Consider the following 20,675-nt stretch of genomic DNA (forward strand, 5'->3'; position numbering starts at 1 on the left):
ACGATGACCTGATTGTGAGAAGCTTTTGTCACAGTGTCTGCACTTGTATGGTGTCTCTCCTGTGTGGATTCGCTTATGCTTTTTCATTGAGCTCATGTTCAGTGGTGAAGGATGACCCACACTGGTCACAGTGCTTTTTGACCCCACTGTGGAAGAGTTCATGTATTTTTAATGTACTTGTGTGTGGAAGCCTCTCCCACATTCTTTGCAGTAGTTCATTTCGTCTCCAGTGTGTCTACGTTGATGTGGTTTTAGGTCCCGTTGATGATTGGAAGTTTTTTTTTTTACAAAGGTCACAAAGAAACTCTTTCCCACCACCACAGCGACGACAGGGTTGAGAACTGGATCCATCTGTGTTGCTCTGCTTTTTTATTTTTATCCTGAATGTCGCCTGAAACAAAGAGCATCTCTGCCAACGTCCAATTACATTTTACCATTTACATTATAAGACTGAGCTTACTGAACAAAAATGACTCTTCAATTTTCCAAACAATTCATTCAGTATAACTCCATAAGTTTACTGATCAGATTTGTTCCAAACACTCAGGTTACAATTACAAGATAAAAAAAATCAATACTTCCTCACAGTAACTGCACTTGTAGAGTTACTTTCTGGTGTGGATCCGTCGGTGGTTTCTCACGTGATGTGGAGATTTAAAAGTCTTCTCACACAGGTCACATTTATAAGGTCTCTCCTCAGTGTGGCTAAACATGTGTTGTTGTAACTGTGCGTCTGTTATAAACAGTTTCCCACACTGATCACAGCGGGAAACATCATTTCCAGTGTGAATCCGTAGGTGTCTATTTCGGTAGTGTTTGTCGCTGAAACTTTTTCCACAAAAGTTGCAGCTATACGCCTTAATTCCAGAGTGGGTAACTAGATGCCTCTGTAAGTCGTGCTTTTGAGCAAAAGCTTTACCACACAAGTCACAGCTGTGTGCTTTAACTCCACTGTGGATGAGTTGGTGTGTTTTTAAGTTTCCAGCGTGGGTAAAAGACTTTCCACACAATTTGCAGCTGTAAGGTTTAACTCCACTGTGGACGTGTTGGTGTGTTTTAAAGGGTTGAGCGTGGGTAAAAGACTTTCCACACAAGTGACAGTTGTACGCTTTAACTCCACTGTGGATAAGTTTGTGTGATTTTAAGCTTTCAGCCCGGGCAAAATCCTTCCCACACAAGTCACAGCTGTACGCTTTAACTCCACTGTGGATGACTTGGTGTATTTTTAAGCCTCTAGCCCAGGCAAAATCCTTCCCACACAAGTCACAGCTGTAAGCTTTAACTCCACTGTGGAGGACTTGGTGTTTTTTTAATTTTCCAGCCTCGGTAAAAGACTTTCCACACAAGTCACAGCTGTAAGGTTTAACTACACTGTGGACGAGTTTGTGTTTTTTTAAGATTCGAGCCAGGGTAAAAGACTTTCCACACAAGTCACAGCTGTAAGGTTTAACTCCACTGTGGATGAGTTGGTGTGTTTTTAGGCTGTCACTCCGGGTAAAATCCTTCCCACACTCATCACAGCTGTAGGATTTCTCTCCCTTTCTTCTTTGACGTTTGTCGGCCTCCTGAGAGCGCTGACTTCTTGCTCCATGTTGGTCCTGCAGTGACAGAGATACAAACAGAGGCAGTGAGTGAAATGCAGTCGTGGAACAAACTGAAACTCCCTCCGTCAGTGGAAACAAACATGTCAACAAACACATTGTTGGTGTGTTTCCACCACCTTCTGGTGATAGTATCACATTACAATGATGTGACACAATGAGAGGTGTAATGAAAATTACCTTATTGAAGAAATATATAAGTGGAGAAAATATTTTACTTCATAAAATATTTTGAGTTCAACTGATGATATTGTTGTTTCAATATGTGCTGATAAAATATGATCTTTGTATTTTCTTCTAACTTCTGTGGTTTTTGGTTGTGAATGTAGATTCTGTATATATGGAGGAGCCCAGGGTGCAAAAGACAAAGCTGCTGTTAATTGTGTTTTAAAGACCAACCAGTTGCACACAGTTTCAATAACAGTGTAACTGTGATGTTTTTCTCACCTTCTGTGTTGAAGTCATTGTTTCCTCTGTAGTGGCTGAGCTGAGTCCAACTGGCTGAAATTGTCCTTCTGCTGCTCCACCAGACTCTTCTCCTCCTTTTACTCAGCTGGGACACAAAAAGTATATAGACATATTTTATCCCTGACAAAAAGAAGCATATAATATATAATATAATATATATATATATATATATATATATATATATATATATATATTAGGGGTGCAACGATACACAAAATTCACGGTTCGGTTCGGTTCGATACTTTGGTGTCACGGTTCGATATTTTTTTCGATACAAAAAAAAGTTCATGCATTTTTAATTTGTCATTTATTAAAATTATAAATATATATTTTAACTCAAAAGTACAGTTTTTAAATTTAACCCTAACCCTTGTGCGTGTTTTTTATTTTGACAGCGAATGCGCACCTGTGGACCACTTATGTGCAGCCCTGGTTATTTAGCTCATCATATTGCAGCCACAGAAATTCTTTTGTCCATATAACCCATAAAGCTGCACTTTCTTTTGCCTTATAGTCGGATTTGTCATAACTTCTCCGTTTTGTGGTAAGCTTTTATTTGGCTGTCACTTCTTCACCCTGACCTGTCTTATTTGGCTCAGCAGGACTGAAATGCTTTTACACACACACACACATAACGGTCAGCGATTCTCTGCGCGATCAACCTCTCACATGTTTAAGCTGCGGGAGATTTCACTTGTCATGTTTCCATAGTAAGCTAACGATTAATAAGACGATGTCAGAGGAATTGGTGCACAAATTATCATCACTCACAGATCAGTGCTGTCGCTCTCTATACACAGTTCGCACGATTGCAAAGTGAAAGCAAAAAACAAGCGCAAATTCAAACGCGACTTCAATATGTCACATATTGACAGTGGCTCACCGATGCCAATGACATAATTACCCAGCTACATTTCTGAAAGAATGCAAAAGCATTGACATATATTTTTCCTACAATAGCCCGACGGGCAGGGCAGAGATAGATTTTGGTAGCCCGACTGAAAAAAATCGCTAGCTCCGGGACGTCGGGCTAGCGATATTGCAGGGCGTTGTTGGAATGCTACTATGCAAGTAACCCCGGCGGAAGGGCCTACATGAATAGGATGACGGACCTATGGATTCTTCGATACCCAACATCCACAATGACGGTGAAACTAGTAGCTCAGTGTTCCAACATTCGAAAGAAGGGACTGCTCTCACAGCTAGAGATTGACGAGGTACAACACAAATGCTACGGCAAGGAGGAGTCAGGACGCCAGGTCAAGGGGGAGATATCATCACCCCCACCCGAGATTGGGTACATAGCCCCAAGTGCGATAGGAGAAGGATCGTTGAGTGCGAGAGGAACTGACCTGAAAAATAGGATAATGGCCAAGCTTGAAACCTGGATCCCCCGTAGCCGGTTACCAAGATTACGTGAAGTACCCTCAGAAGGTCTGCTAGATGATGTTAATGCAGCACTACGGACAATACCTACAACCACGATTACCAACACTAACAAGCTGATCTACAATACGGCAGCAGTGATCAGTGAGATGCTTGGCTACAAGTTGAACAGCCACAAGGGGCAGTACCCTCCATGGAGAAGGAGGCTAGAGGGCAAGATCAAAGTAGCACGGAGGGAGGTTAGCCAACTAACGGAGTTGCAGAAAGGTGCAACAAAGAAGGTGCATAAGAAATACAGCAAGCTGTCCATACCTGAGGCCTTGGAAACTGCCAAGCAAAGACACCAGAGAGATAGAAGGTAGGAGAATAAACCAGCTGTGCTCCACAGAACCTGCAAAGGTGTACTCTCAGTGGCAAGGGAACAATAATAAGAGAACAGCACCACCAAGGCTGGAGACGGAGCAATACTGGAAGAGCATATGGGAGAAGGACGCAACCCATAACGGCAATGCTCAGTGGCTAGTGGATCTGAGGGCAGACCACAGCGACCTGAACAGGGTCCAGTAACCATCACAGTGGCAGATATCCAAGAAAGGGTCTCCAGTATGAAGAGTTGGACAGCACCAGGGCCCGACATGGTTCACGCCTACTGGCTAAAGAAGCTGACTGCACTCCACGAGCGTCTGGCAGCACAAATGAACCAGCTGCTAGTTAACGAGAGACACCCGGAATGGCTAACCGAAGGTCGGACGGTCCTGATCCCCAAGGACCCCAAGAAGGGACCGGTCCCCTCCAACTACCGACCAATAACCTGCCTCAGTACTACATGGAAGCTCCTGTCAGGCATCATAGCGGCTAAGATGAACAGGCACATGGGTCAATACATGAGTGGGACACAGAAAGGAATTGGCAAGAATACCAGAGGCGCAAAACACCAGCTACTGGTAGACAGAACAGTCAGCCGAGACTGCAAGACCAGACTGACCAACCTGTGCACTCCCTGGATTGATTACAAGAAGGCCTATGACTCAATGCCCCACAGCTGGATACTGGAATGCCTAGAATTGTACAAGATCAATGGGACCCTATGGGGATGTGGCGTACAACACTAGAGGCCAACTCCAAGCCCATAGCACAAGTCACCATCAAGTGCGGGATCTACCAAGGAGATGCTCTGTCCCCACTGCTGTTCTGCATAGGCCTGAACCCCCTCAGTGAGATCATTAACAAGACTGGCTACGGATACCGACTACGGAACGGAGCAGTTGTCAGCCACCTCCTGTACATGGATGACATCAAGCTGTATGCCAAGAGTGAACGAGACATCGATTCACTGATCCACACTACCAGGCTATACAGCAATGACATTGGAATGTCGTTCGGACTGGAGAAGTGTAGTCGGATGGTAACAAAGAGAGGGAAGGTAGTCAGAACTGAGGGGATTGAACTACCAGAAGGCAACATTGCAGACATAGAGGACAGTTACAAGTACCTGGGGATCCCGCAGGCAAATGGGAACCATGAAGAGGCCGCTAGAAAAGCTGCAACCACCAAGTACCTGCAGAGGGTCAGGCAAGTCCTGAGGAGTCAGCTGAATGGTAAGAACAAGATCCGGGCCATCAACACGTACGCCCTGCCCGTGATCAGGTACCCTGCTGGGGTAATAGGCTGGCCAAAGGAGGAGATAGAAGCCACTGACATAAAGACAAGAAAGCTCCTTACCATGCATGGAGGGTTTCACCCCAAGTCCAGCACCCTGAGGCTGTACGCTAAGCGGAAGGAAGGGGGCCGGGGACTGGTGAGTGTCAGCACCACAGTCCAGGATGAGACAACGAACATCCAAGAATACATTGGGAAGATGGCCCCAACTGACTGAGTGCTCAGTGAACACCTCAGGCAGCAGAAACCCAAGAAAGAGGAGGGAGACGAGGAACCATCATGGAAGGACAGGCCCCTGCACGGTATGTACCACCGGCAGATAGAGGAGGTGGCTGATATCCAGAAATCCTACCAGTGGCTGGACAAAGCTGGACTGAAAGACAGCACAGAGGCACTAATCATGGCAGCACAAGAACAAGCTCTGAGTACAAGATCCATAGAGGCTGGGGTCTATCACACCAGGCAAGACCCCAGGTGCAGGCTGTGTAAAGATGCCCCAGAGACAATCCAGCACATAACAGCAGGGTGCAAGATGCTAGCAGGCAAGGCATACATGGAACGCCATAACCAAGTGTACAGGAACATCTGTGCCGAGTATAACCTGGAAGTCCCGAGGTCAAAATGGGAGATGCCCCCAAGGGTGGTGGAGAATGACCGAGCTAAGATCCTGTGGGACTTCCAGATACAGACGGACAAAATGGTGGTGGCTAACCAACCGGACATAGTGGTGGTTGACAAACAGAAGAACACGGCCGTAGTGATCGATGTAGCGGTTCCGAATGACAGCAATATCAGGAAGAAGGAACACGAGAAGCTGGAGAAATACCAAGGGCTCAGAGAAGAGCTCGAGAGGATGTGGAGGGTGAAGGTAACGGTGGTCCCCGTGGTAATCGGAGCACTAGGTGCGGTGACTCCCAAGCTAGGCGAGTGGCTCCAGCAGATCCCGGGAATAACATCGGAGATCTCTGTCCAGAAGAGCGCAGTCCTGGGAACAGCTAAGATACTGCGCAGGACCCTCAAGCTCCCAGGCCTCTGGTAGAGGACCCGAGCTTGAAGGATAAACCGCCCACAGGGGCGTGCTGGGTGTTTTTTTTTTTTATATGTGTGTGTGTGTGTGTGTGTGTGTGTATATATATATATATACATATAGTATAGAGAACACAGTAACAGTTTGTATATAAAATCTAAATTATTAAAACTAGAAGAGATAGTGAAATTATAGACATTATTATATTTAGGGCAAAAAATAAAACACTATCTCTTAAGTTACAAAGTGTATTTGTATTGTCTTCAGAACATGGGGAGGGAAGAAGGAAGTTTTATTTTAAGCATTGGTTTGCTCGAACCACACAAAGGCGAATGTGTCCAACAATCATGGGCATAAGAAACTGGAATTCTCTCAATGATCATCTCACGTGTTGTACAAAGGTTTCTCAATTTAAAATCTGCTATAACAATAAAACGATAAACCAATATGAAGAAGTTGAAAATAACAGAATTTAACTGTAGAAAAAATTATCCTTTTCGTTTGATATTTAGTGGTATTGCTCACTGTTGATTATATTGTTCTGTTTGTTTTGTCTTGTTTTGTGTAGAATATTGTCAGAGTGTAATTTTGGTTGCCTACTTGTATCATCACAGATAGGGGGCAGGTGTCAATGCTCCTGTTCATGCATGGAAACAGTGTTACTTTAATTAACAGGAAGGTTGTGTATAGGAAATGAATTACTGTACCATGTGTGAAACAAAAAATTAAATAAGTAAATATGGACTTCCATAGATCCACAAAAGAGTCCCGCTCAGACTCATCGGTAGCAGTATGAACTCAGCCAACTAAGTTTATACTGAACCTCATTACCATCCTAGGAGTTTAAAAAACATTTAAAAAATCACTTTGTTAATGAGGGATTGAAAAATTTCACAAATGAAGAATTTATTCTACAATTCATTATTCAAGCACAGAATTCTTTATTTCGATGTGCGTGGCTCTTGTTGTTCTCCATATGGGGGTGTCAAAAATCACATTGGAAGTGGCACACATCACATCACCTGTTGACGGTGTTAACAACACCTTCACATTCACTTGGTGAACTTGCAAACGCTTAGGATTTAGCTGAACTTGACTTTAGATGTTTCTGAAACAAGAAGGACATATTGATTTGCTCTCCTGATATTTAGACTGTAGTATTGATATTTTAACCTTTAAGGAGCACAAAATGTATTAATCCTACTAACACATACACGCATGTAATGAAGCTCAAGAAGACCAGATAGTATTTTAAGCCTGTGTTTCTGATTTTATCATGTTGTTCGGTTCACTTAGTGGGATGAGAAGCAATATATGAACTAGTGGACTAATATTATATTAGGAAAGATGATTGAATTATAGCAGGGGTGAACAGAATGCAGCAGAGGGACTAAATGAGTGAGACTAGTAGATTCTTAGTTTCTTGTTCCTGATGTGTAGGGGAGGTTTTACCATGACATACACCTTGTTACATGGGATGAAACTTACATTTTTGTTACCAAGTGGAAGTGAAAAGTCCTAAAACTAGGCTTTCATATTTTTACATTTTGTAGAATTTTATTTTATTTTTTAATGTTTGAGGAGTGCACTGAAAGTTAGGTTTGAGAATCTGCTCTCCTTCAAGCAGGCCTGCATGATTGGAACTAAAAGTGCTATACAAAACTGTTGCTTTAAAAACGATCGTAAAGTGAGCTTCTCCACCTTACAATTAATCTTATGATACCAAACCCACAAGAATGACAGTGGGGGTCTGCCTGTCATAAAATGAGCAGTAAGAGCTGCCTCAAATTTCATAGCGTAGTGGTAGGTGTGGATAATTTTTTCAACCCCCCCCCCCCCAAAAAAAACAGTGGATGGTTGATGTGGGGCAGCCAAATAGTAAACTTTTAAATATAGGGCTGGGCTATATCATACTGCTCACGGTAATACCGGTATAATGTTGGGCAACGATAAGAAAATTAAATACCGCAATAAAATAAGGGTAAAACACGCATGCGCATTGCTTTTGTTTTCATACGCACATGGCTGGAAAAAGCACAGTGGTGACGGAGAATGAGAAGAGCGAAAGTGGATCGTTAAATGAAACGAAATGAATCTGGCTGACTGTAGGCTGTGGCACTTGGCCAGAGGTGGCGCTGGTTGATTCGAGTCCATGTTAGTGCAAACAAAGTAAACTGCACACTTTAGTTGTGAAGCAAAAACGCTGAAATCGGGGTAATAAAACGTGCGAGGAGAACGATAACGACGACAAGAGTCTCCCGATCGTTTACTCTCGCCTTCCTGTGAACAACACCGGCGTGGTGTTAATTGTTTGACAATATCACCAACTCGCCACATTTTTAAACATTTTGTTGTTCAACAGCATCAAGTCTGACGGAGTGTGTTTGAGTTAACCTCACACATGTCACAGATGACACATTTGGTGTTTTTTTGCTGGTTTGTCGGTAGCAGCTCCTGAAACGCAAGTCTACCACACATCTGTTCGACCAACGCCAGTTAATCTGGAACACGGGCCGATTTTTTGTCCCAGTCCAGCCCTGGATGCATCTGGAGACGGTCCTATTAAGTCCTATTCTAAAGGCTGATTGACCTCCCCCACGCTTGTACCTGTGGCTTTCTGTCCTGGGGGTGGGGGCTGGTTGTTCTCCTGCCCTGCACCCAATCCTTTTGTTCATATTCAAAGACCGTTTTTCTGTATGTATTCTTACCCCCTAAAACCCGTCGTATTGTAATGTTGCAAGCAATCACAAGTTCTACAGTCTGTCTAACTCCAATGTATACCAAGCAATCTATTATTATCAACAGAGCTAAAAGCTTACCTTTAGATGAGCCCACAAACCGAGAGAAACTCCGTGATGAAGCTGGAAGTCTTAACAAACAGATCAGGGAGCAGAGACCCACGTGGTTCACGCTGATCTGAGCTACGATCCAGGAAACAAGGGTGTTCAGATCGATGCAGAAATTGATCCCAACGTTGGTAGTGGTATATGTTCCTGTAAGTTTACTACTTTACTCCCGTTTCATGAAAAAGTAACTCTCTCTCTCTGCTCGACACCTCTCCTGCACACACACAATTTCTCCGCCCCTTCTTCCCGACTCTGCCGTGATTTGTTACTCGGTTTGGTCACATGACTCATTTGCGCAACGTAACCACGCGGGGTGTAGTTTCAAAATTAGCGCTTAGCGCTTTGGCGTTGACGTCACGCCGCAAAGCATTGTGGGAGCGTGGCACCATTTTCGGGGTCTACGAATCAAAACAAACACACTGTGTTGGAACGAAGATTACAAGATGCTTAAAAGCAGCTCAAAAGAGAATGGACTGTATAGAGACCGATTTCGTTCAGAAATCAAACGCAGCAAACCTTCACCATCTTATCCAGGAGGGTCACCTCTTCACCCTCACATGGAAGAAGTAATCTGATGGTGGTATGTTTGAAGCAGGTCCCTTGTGTAGCGCTGCAACCCAGTCACGATGTTTCATCCATTTCATAGGCTGGTTTGCTAAAATAATGCCAAATTATTAGCAACTCTATAAATAGAAGGTAGTTCTGCAAAATCACTCAGTAGGATGTTTGTTCTAATTTGCTATGAGCTCAGAGCGCATCAAAAATAAAACTAATAGGCTATAAAGAGTGATATGAACATATTTAGAACTTACCGAAACGAAAATGTCTGGAGCACCGACAGATATTTGGAGATGGAAGAGAACTGGATATCAGCTCGTCTCACAGCTGCTATCCAGACTAGACGCCTTCGTTTGCTATCATCGGTACACGAGCTGCCTCATGTTGCTTCCAGGTTGGGAAAGAATGAAAAGATAAACCATTTTCAAGCTTATACTCTGTTGCCGGTCGTGTGATTGAACATTGCAGCCGACCACACAGCAACATTACTGTAACCGGTGACTTTCCTTAAGCAATGTCACTCACACTTTTCATCACTATGAGCTCAACAGTAATCAGATAATGAGCCCAACACTAAAAATGTTACACAATCACTGCACTTCTACTCTAACATCACTTGTCTGTCTGTGCTGAATCCTTCACAAGCACTCTTAGAGAGAAACAAACGTTAGCAATATGGAATGGAATGTGATGAAACCAGATATGTTTGGGATGGATGGGTTTTGCGCTATGAATTCTATAGTGAAAGTGTTGTTTTGTCTCTCTGTGCAGGCCACGGCCTATTATATGCCACAGCCTATTGGAGGCAGAGTTGCAGAGGCTAGAGTGACCACTGGCTATGTGCTTGCAGGGTGGTGGGTCTCAGAGGACAACTTCTAACCCTGTTAAAGGCAACACGTGGAGTGCAACTGGCAGTGTGGCATAGCTGGCTCTGGCCTTGGGACTGTGTGTTTTTATTTGATTCATAAATGGGACACTGGACTGATTTATCTTTTATCTCTTGATTTTTTTTTCTCAATAAATTATCTTTTAGAATTTTATTGACTGTCATCTTTTTGCCCACGACTGAGACGGTTGGTCAGACCTAGAATCTTTCTTTGGGTGTGTTACACTGCAGTCACTGATTCTGGCTTTAATTAATAACTGACGCTTACATGGTCTGAAATCAGACTTAAGAGTCACTACCTTTGTTCATTTTCCCCACATCATATTTACTGGTTGCCCACAAGTGCTCCCGAATATCACACAATTCTGGAAAGTCTGGGGCCAACCAACATAGTTCCACCTGCTAAATACACAGAGAAATGTCCCCCTTTTTTATTAATAATAATAATAATAATGGATTGGATTTATATAGCGCTTTATAGGCACCCAAAGCGCTTTGCAATGTCACTATTCAGTCACTCTCGCATTCACACACTGGTGGAGGCAGCTACAGTTGTAGCCACAGCTGCCCTGGGGCAGACTGACAGAAGCGAGGCTGCCATATCGCACCATCAGCCCCTCTGGCCAACACCAGTAGGCGGTAGGACACAACGACACAACGACCAGGACAGAGAGCCCGGGGATCGAACCGGCGACCTTCTGGTTACAGATACGCTTACACGGTCACCCCTGAGCCACGGTTAGAAGCTGCAGAGTTCACACAACACTAATCTTCACCATTAAATGCTTCCTAAACACTTTCTTCCCCAGGTCTGTGCTTTTTGTAACCTGTTCATGTGTTATGCCTTTCATTCCGTTGTGTTCTGGTGTGAAAGTAAGAGGCAGGAGAAAGCACTGGGTCTTTGGCTCTTTACTACACATCTGCAACACAGAAATACGGGTCTGATCTGTGTGTGTCACACGCCTGCCAGTACAGCACAAAATAAAAAATATGTCACTGAAAGATCATCAAAACAACTTATAAGAGCAATAAACAAAATAATTCAAAAACAAATAAACAGTCAAATACAATTTAATAACCAGGACCCAATATTCTAGTGCTTATAGTTCAAACATTCAATTCAATTCAATTTTATTTATATAGCGCCAAATCACAACAAAAGTCGCCTCTAGGCGCTTCATAGATACAGAGAAAAACCCAACAATCATATGACCCCCTATGAGCAAGCACTTTGGCGATAGTGGGAAGGAAAAACTCCCTTTTAACAGGAAGAAACCTCCGGCAGAACCAGGCTCAGGGAGGGGCGGGGCCATCTGCTGCGACCGGTTGGAGTGAGAGAAGGAAGACAGGATAAAGACATGCTGTGGAAGAGAGACAGAGGTTAATAACAGATATGATTCAATGCAGAGAGGTCTGTTAACACATAGTGAGTGAGAAAGGTGACTGGAAAGGAAAAACTCAATGCATCATGGGAATCCCCGGCAGCCTGCGTCTATTGCAGCATAACTAAGGGAGGATTCAGGGTCACCTGGTCCAGCCCTAACTATATGCTTTAGCAAAAAGGAAAGTTTTAAGCCTAATCTTAAAAGTAGACAATCATTGAAGAAATGAATTGCAGTGAGAAGCTAAAAAAACAGCTTCTCAACCAAACAGCTTGCATCAATTTTGAGAGGCCTGCACCACACCACCAGCTAGAGGAGTCCATCCCTCCACCCTGAGGAAAATCCTCAACTGGCTTCACACCTTCTACTGCAGATTTGAAAGTCAGTCTGTTCACACCTCCAATCTGTTCACCTCACATCTACACAAGACTTTCTGCAGCCCTCACCCCCCTCTGCTCTGATCCCCCTTGACCTCTTCTCACCTGTCTGCACTAAAGTACCGTGAGAAGGATGTGTCTGCTCTGCAAGAGACAGAAGCCCAGGAAGCCTTCAAGATCTAACTACTCAAAAATGTTGTGTGGATATTGAATATTTGTGTTTGGTAATCAATGTGCATGTCTGTTTTAGATTTTTAAGAATTTTATGCTTGTTTATCTTGTTATGTATGGATTAGCCTAGTTTTTGTTTTATCTTTCATGAAAAACATTTAAAAATAGAGAATAGCTAATATACTCAATATTAGTTATATCTTTTTTTGCCATGAACACCCCAATCTGGTATGCTTACCCCCAAATTTTATTTACAACAACACAAATTATACATACCAAGTGATGGATGTTGTATTAACATTTTGTCGATGCTTAAAATCTGGAGATGAAATTGAAAAACTTAAACGTCTTTTCTTGTAGGGCCAACACACATAAGTGAGTAGTTAGCATGTATATTAATGCCCATTCATTTCACTCCTCTTGGAAGTTATGAAATTGAAAAGTTAGTTGTCAGGAGATTTCTTCTCAAAGAGTATCCCTCCATGGCGCAATTCCAGCTGCTGATTGTGAAAAGGGCTCGGAGGCCAGTACGTAAAATGTGGACTCAAGTGAAGATTCAACCACAGGAGGCAGTGATAAGATTTCACGTAAGCCTTATTGACCACAAGAGTAAAGATCGACACGAGGGAAGAAAGCTTGGCAGGAAGTCTCTGACGTGGTGAAACTGTAAACAGAGGGAGAGTGTGGTTAGGAAGGAAGTGAGGGGAGCGAAGACTGGTGAAGTGAGGGTTACTGGATTTGTGTCTTACTTGACAGTTGGAGCGCATATGGCTCTGGAGGGAGGGGAGAGTGACCTGGTGAGCATCTTGGAAGGCGAGTGAGGGGAAAGGATTGGACCTGGCTTTCCCTGAGATCCAGAGGAGACAAGCATCTCTACGACACCAACTGTCTGCCATCGATAACGCAGTTTTGAGATCCCTTCCCAGGCGCCTCAATGGCCACTCACACCTTGCATCAGATGATCTCAGTAGTTCCAATAATAAGGGAAGGTCTCATCGTGGTTTCACCTGAAATCTCTGATAATGACCCATGACCCATTTTTTTCACATCTTGGCTCATGGGATGAGGCAAATTATTATTATTATTGGGTCAGACTCCCTGCATATAATTTGCTTATATGCAGCAGCCTTTTCTGGTTGTTTTCACAGCATATCTATGTGCTTTGAAAAAGCACTCGCCGCTCCTTGATGGGATGGATCTCTAGATGCTCTTTTGTGAGAATATCATCCTCTTCATTCAATCCCTATGCTCATTGGTTCAGAGATGGACAGGTCATTTCCTGCAGATTCAGATAGAAAATATATATGTATTTAATTTTTTTAATTATGTATTATGTATTTATTATTTAGATGTATATTAGCATCTATATTATTTTAATGCTTTACCTCTACATCGATATAAAGATACCATGATGAGAGTGGAGATGAAGTATGGACAGAAGACCACCAGATAGCGAATGAGTGTAAAGTCAAAATGAAGGGAAGTTTGAGAAGTTCCTGGAGTTTCTGGAGTAGGAAGGGCTGTAATTGCAGGTATATCTGCAGACAGAATCCCACCTGTTCAGGTGAAAATGTGGATGAAGTGAGTGGAAAAAAATCAGAGTGAAGCTCCTCACCTGTGACAGTGATCCAGCTGGATGGAGACTCTCCATGACCGCTGATGTCACACTTGTAGAGGCCTTCATCAGACCTGGAAACATGCTGGATGGTCATGTGACCTGTAGGCTGCTTCCTGATGAGGGAGCCATCTTTATAGAAAGCAGCTGGGAGGTTGGAGGGAGTGGTCTTTGTTTTACAGAGCAGAGTGACGTCATCTCCCTCCATCACAGGGAGGACAGGACTCTGCAGGATCACTGATCCACCTCAACACAGAGACAAACTACAGCATTTCATCCATTTACACACAGCTTCATCAACACTAACTCCACACACTCAGCTTACCAGTGACTGTCAGGTTAACCATGTTACTGATGGGACCCTCTCTGGACTCACACCAGTAAACTCCACTGTCCCACGTGTAGATGTAGCTCATGGTACATGAAGAAACAGACCATATTCCAAAGTCAGCTCCACACTGAATCATCAGTTTTTTGCTTGTGTTTCTCCACAGACTGAACGAGCTGCGAGCAGAGCCGTCATCCTCCTCACAGTGCAAAGTTACAAGGCTTCCTTTAAAGAATTGAGAGCTGCTGGGACTCACAGTGAGATGAGCTGTTCGGTAAGGGGGACATAAGATATTACCAAATAGTTATTTGGAACAAAAATATTTGTATCTGGGAACAGAAAAACTTCATATCAAAAAGCTGAGTTTCCTTATGAGACCACAGTGCATGCCTTGGTCATTTAGACCAGTGGTCCCCAACCCCCAGGCCATGGACCAGAACCGGTCCATGAGTTGTTTGGTACAGGGCTGCGAGAGTTGAGGTTCGGGTGTGAAATCTATGGTTTTCGGGGGTTTTTTATTGGTGTTTATCGTTTTATCGTTATTATTTCTTGTCTTTCATCGTTAACATAGTTTCCCTGGGTCTTTTCTCGTATGTTATGAATAAATTTGTCAAGAACTGTAGTTCTAACATGCAAGCTTGACCCAGAAGCAAACACAATACGCAGGAAATGCGCACAGAATAAACTTTATTTCTCAACTAAAGGCGACCCGGAATAACCAAAGGGAACATGCTGTTTCAATGTTAGAACAGAAGTGACCTGGAGATAAATGATTTGGGAACGCCATGATCAGAACCGTGGGAGGCTGCAACAGAAAAGGGAGCGAGTTACTGGGGAGCAGGGAGATAACAGCATACAACGGGGTAGAGCTATTTATCTTACGATCGGGCCGGACCGTTGGAAATGGAGGCAGGGGTGAATGTCCGCGGGAGAGGATTCCAGGGAGACGGAGAGGATGATGACAGGTGGTTTATCTGAACTCCAGGCAGGCAGGAGGACATGCAGGTGAAAGCTCAGTAACACAGTAGCAGGAAACACAGTAACAGGATTAACACAGTTCATAGAAAGCAGAAATTCCTCATCAACCTTCGCAAGGGGCGAACTAGCGTGGAGCAGCCGGCAGTGAGGGGTTAAATAGTCCCCCTGGTGATCGCCTGAAATGGGATGAAGGTGTGAAGACGACAGCCACACCCGCAGGTGTGGGCATCCCAACCGCTCCTCAGACACTGAGCTGTGGACCATGGCAAAATTATCTTTTTTTTTTTGGTGCCGGTACTGGATTTATTTTGTTATATTTATCCACGACACCTTAAAGGCCAGTCCGTGAAAATATTGTCAGACATAAACTGCTCCGTAGCCAACAGAACCACAAGAATCATGTGGTTCTGTTGGCTTCATCAGGTGACGATTTCCAGCTCACACTGGAGCATTTTGCAGCTGTGTGTGAAATGGTGGGAATAAAAATCAGCACCTCCAAAAGCCATGGTCCTCAGCCGGAAAAGGATGGAGTGCTCACTCTGGATCAAGGATGTGCTCCTGCCCCAAGTGGAGGAGTTTATCTTGGGGTCTTTTTAACAAGTGAGGGGAGAAGGTAGCAGGAGAGTGACAGATGGATTGGTGCTGCAGTGGCAGTGATTCAGAGATTGATAGAGAGCTACGTGAATCTCTTAATTCACCTATGATCACAAACTTTGGGTGGTGACCAAATGAACGCTGCTTTAGAGATAGGGTGAGGAGTTTGGCCATCTGGGAGGGGCTCAGAGTAGAGCCGCGGCTGCTCCACATCGAAAGGGAGACAGTTGAGGTGGTTCGAGCTTCTGACAAGGATGCCTCCTGGGTGTCTCCTAGGTCACATGTTTCCAGGACAGGCTGGAGAGATTGTATCTCTTGGCTGGCCTGAGAATCCCTTGGTGGTCTCCCGGAAAGGCTGGAAGAGGTGGCAGGTCTGAGCTTCTCTATTTAGGCTGCTGCCCCTGTTTATCTGGCCCTAGATAAGGGTAGCTGATTCATTTAAATTGACACAATGATCCTGCTATAATCAGGTTTCTGTAAGGCACAGTAAATAAAGTTGAGCTCAATTCATATGCTAAGAGTTTTTTATAGATTTGTTTTGTTTTTGATGGTCTGGGAACAAACACAGTTTTAAGGTATTGGGGGGAATAACAAGAGACTCTACTTCCTGATGCTGGCACTGAACAGTCATGTATTTGGGGGTTTATTAAATTCGGCCAGATTTCTTGAAATGAGAGCAGATCCATCCAAATTTTCTAACCTCTGACATGAACAAATCCCTGGGGGCCATTTTCCTGGCCGCTAAAGTATGACCTGTCAAAATGATAAATATTCAAAATATGAAAAAATGGATATATAAATAAAATTTCAGCTTTTCAGCAAAAGTTAAAATAACAGAAAATCATAACATTCAATTTTCTTTGCTCTTATGCCGTTTTGTCAGAGCTGGATGCATCTTTTTTTGGCAACAAGCTGGTTTAAGTTTGGTGTGAGGTCTTGTGTTGTAGAGATTCTCAGGGTGGACTGCAGGTGTTTATCAGTGAGACGACTCCTGTGTGCTGTTTTGTTGATCCTTATCACTGAAAACAGCTTCTGCATAACAATAATAATAAATCTATATAAAATGATCTCGCTGGTCAGAAATAAATGGCTGGATGTGGCCCACGGGCCTTGAGTTTGACACATGGTAAAATGGCCTGTATTTATATAGCGCTTTACTAGTCCCTAAGGACCCCAAAGCGCTTTACATATCCAGTCATCCACCCATCCACACACACATTCACACACTGGTGATGGCAGCTACATTGTAGCCACAGCCACCCTGGGGCGCACTGACAGAGGCGAGGCTGCCGGACACTGGCGCCACCGGGCCCTCTGACCACCACCAGTAGGCAACGGGAGAAGTGTCTTGCCCAAGGACACAACGACCGAGACTGTCCAAGCTGGGGCTCGAACCGGCAACCTTCTGATTACAAGGCGAACTCCCAACTCTTGAGCCACAATCGCCCCATGTGCTTTAGAGGGTTAAAGTTTGAAAGAGAAAAATTACTAACCTTGATGTGCATTGCAGCTCAGCAGTGAGGCGAGAACTAGAGGAAGTGACACCTAAGTTAGTTTGTTTTCACACTGCGCATTTATTTGATGCTCAGGAAGCTTCAGCCCTGCAGAACATGTTCTTTTCATAGTTCTCAAAATATATACAGCTCTTGTTTCTTTAGTCTAATCCAGACTCAGCTCATCATTGTTACAGTAAAAGTGTTAGAAGTAAACTTAAAAAGTTGCTGCTGTAACCAGTCATAGGGATGAGAAGATTTTTAAATTCTAATAATGTTCCCACAGAACAGCTATAGCTATCGCAAAGACATATTTCATATATAGCAAACGTTGTTGAATATACGGTTATTTGGTTTGTTACCATAATATCAACTTTTTCAAAATTTGTGTTTTAAAATGATTTCATAGTTTGGAGAAAGTGTAATGTGAGAATATCACAAACATTCTAAGAAACATTCTTGGAGCTGAAAACTCCAGATCAGCTCCGTACACTGAAAACTAGAAAAGACAACAGATCTGCAGTAGACTTCTCTGGTAAGATTTTTAAGGTAATTTTAAGTCATCACAGTTAAAGAAACATATTTTGCTTACAGAGCAGTGGCAGCAGAGTTGTTTCCTCCATTGTTTTTTCTCAGTAATGGTACTGAAACATTCAGCTGCTTAACTTTAAGCCCCTCCCAGTCCCCTATCCTGACTTGCTCTCCACTGTGATGTCCTCACCATTTACCTGCACTGTGCTAGGATAGAAAGCAAGCACTCATGCAAGTCATTGAAATTCAGGTATTCTGATTACTTCCATGGCCATGGGTGTATAAAATCAAGCACCTAGGCATCCAGACTGCTTCTACAAACATATGTGAAAGAATTGGAGCTCAGTGAATTCTAGTAGTATCATGATAAGAGTCCAATAATAAAATTTCCTCACTAATAAATATTGCATAGTAAACTGTTTGTTTTAAAACCACTAACAGGAAGCACACACTCCAAATAGGAGTGCACCCGCCCGCAGCCAGCACACTGCAGCAGCACAGCCCAGGACATGCCACACACGTGCAATTAACCAAAAACCCAAATAATGTCACCACAAGCACAGTGTCTACCTGCGAAAAAAGGAACATCAACAGTCAGAATAATAAGTAGAATAAAAGAATGTCTGTCATGTCCTGTATTTACTTTCACTTTCCGTTCCACTGTCCACTGCATCGTGCACAGGGTCACAGAGGAGGTGGTGGCCACGCGCCACCAGGTCATCCACCTCCCACGGATGCCATGTGGAAAAGAACGAGTTGCCATGTCCAATGGGTTTGCACAGCTGGTAGGCCACAGGGCCTTTGTGAAGGGTGCTGGTGCAATCGACTGCTGCCATGTCTGCATCAAGCCCCCAGCGGCCCTGTCGGTCAGTGCTACAGCAACAGGAAGTTGTTCCCCTCCATGATCCTGCAGGCAGTATGTGACCATCAGGGCCGCTTTGTCGATACACATGTGGGCTGGCCGGGGTCAGGGCATGACTCCAGTGTCCTCCGCAACAGCCCACTGTACCGACAGGCTCGTTACCATCCCCCAGGGCATTTCATCCTTGCAGATGGAGGGTACTCATGTCTCCAACATCCACTCCCCCTCATCACCACCTAAAAGAGGCCAGTCCACGGTGCGGGAGCCCAGCACTTTGACGCACATCACTCCAGGGCACACTCCGTCATGCCTTTGGAATGATGAAGATGAGGTTCCGTGTCATCTTCCTGCAAGCGCTGGAGGTGCACCACACCTTCGTGCCACATGTATATCACGCTAATACGAGCATCATTGTTGTTTGTCGAATCATAATGGCAACTGTACTGTATAATCTGGCATGTACACTGTACTCACAAGATTAAACATCTGTCGCAGGTTATAACAGCACGTGCCGTGCTGCACAGCATCTGCATCAGTGCTGGTGACATTGTGGCCCCAGATGAGGGGCCCGAGGATGATGCCCAAGATGATGGGGAGAATGGTGTGGAGGTAGTCAGTGGTGCACACTGGCGGGACCAGCTATCTGCTGAGGTGTCTGCCCTGGAGGAGGTACCCCCAGACCACGATTATTGTCATCAGGCAAGTATCCCTTAATGGTGCATCTGCACAGTGCTGGGATTTCACGTGACAGATCTGTATTAACATGCTTGTTGTTACCATGTCGTTTTCCCACCGCCATGATTACAATCCAGGGACATGGCAGCTGTCAGTTTCACCAGCCCTGCAGACCCAAGTGGTGGATGATGTGGTGGACAGTGGGAATCAGCATGCCTGAGCAACATCTGGGGACGCCTATGTGGGATGCTCCACTCAGTACATGGTTATGCGAACCGGGGGTCTTACCTGTGGCACCTCCCTCATCTCTCTGGTCCTGGTCCAGCGGACCAAGCAGCACTGCCCAAGACTCCCTGCTCAGGAACATGTCAGGCCTGGTTGATGATGTATGTGCATGCTGGGACACTCAGGTTTATCCTGGACCACAGAGGGCAGTGCATTTCCCACAATCATGTTGTGTTTTACGTTGCACTGTTTATATTTTCACAATTTGGCATGTGCAATAGGTCAGGCCCCCCCGAAATTGTGTTATGTAGTTTGTGACAGACATGCACTCACAGTTGGGATGTTCTGGCTGTTTTATTTACACAACTGAAATAATAATGTTTGTACAAAACAAAGGTTGGGGTGCCAGCATAAATAAAGTGCAACTATGTACAGTGGCTGTCTGTGGACATGGCTCAGTCCTTTTTCTGCTCCACTAGCTTTTTGAGGACACCTATCAGCCTGTCCATCCTCTCGGCTCTCCGTTCCTCCATTTGGTGTTGCTGAGCCATGTCCTCTTTTATTAGGGCAAAGAGCTCATCCTCCTCGTCCCTCCTCTTTTTCGCCACCCGTGCCTCAGGCGGCTCCTCACCCTCCTACCCCTTCTGGTGTGGGAGTGGGTTGCCAACTGCTGCACTGGGTCCTGGTGTGTCCTACTGGATGGAGGAGATTAGGACAGGTGTCCTAGCACCTCATCCATGGCACCAAACTAGGGCCATGTTGCGGCAGTGGGCTTCCCCACTTGCACCCTCGCCCGTCGCTGGATACTTGCACTTCTGAGGGCATCACAAGTGGCAGTTGGCTGGCATTCCTGCCTGGTATATGTTGACATTTCTGTTTGCGGCTCAGGAAGGGTCATATTAGTACAGTCAGTGTTGGGAAGGTTACTTTTAAAATGTATTCCACTACAGATTACAGAATACATGCCCCAAAATGTATTTTGTAACATATTCTGTTACGTTACTTAATGAGAG

General features: G+C 44.4%; 1 protein-coding gene and 1 pseudogene across 1 annotated transcript in view; both read right to left on the bottom strand.

The window, feature by feature from the left end:
• Positions 1-392: 392 nt before the first annotated feature.
• LOC113010974 (zinc finger protein 155-like) lies at positions 393-1,304 on the bottom strand (annotated as a pseudogene).
• Positions 1,305-11,980: 10,676 nt separating this feature from the next.
• LOC113010730 (Fc receptor-like B) overlaps positions 11,981-20,675 on the bottom strand; it is a 192,557-nt gene continuing 183,862 nt past the window's right edge. Inside the window, exons 5-7 of the mRNA XM_026149934.1 lie at positions 13,747-13,899; positions 13,111-13,640; positions 11,981-13,025 (exon numbers count right to left, since the gene is read on the bottom strand). Of these exons, the coding sequence (XP_026005719.1) occupies positions 13,594-13,640; positions 13,747-13,899 (200 nt within the window). The 3' untranslated portion in view covers positions 11,981-13,025; positions 13,111-13,593. The remainder of the gene's footprint in view (positions 13,026-13,110; positions 13,641-13,746; positions 13,900-20,675) is intronic.

This window comes from Astatotilapia calliptera, chromosome 3 (genome assembly GCF_900246225.1).
Source record: "Astatotilapia calliptera chromosome 3, fAstCal1.2, whole genome shotgun sequence".
Taxonomy (NCBI): domain Eukaryota; kingdom Metazoa; phylum Chordata; class Actinopteri; order Cichliformes; family Cichlidae; genus Astatotilapia; species Astatotilapia calliptera.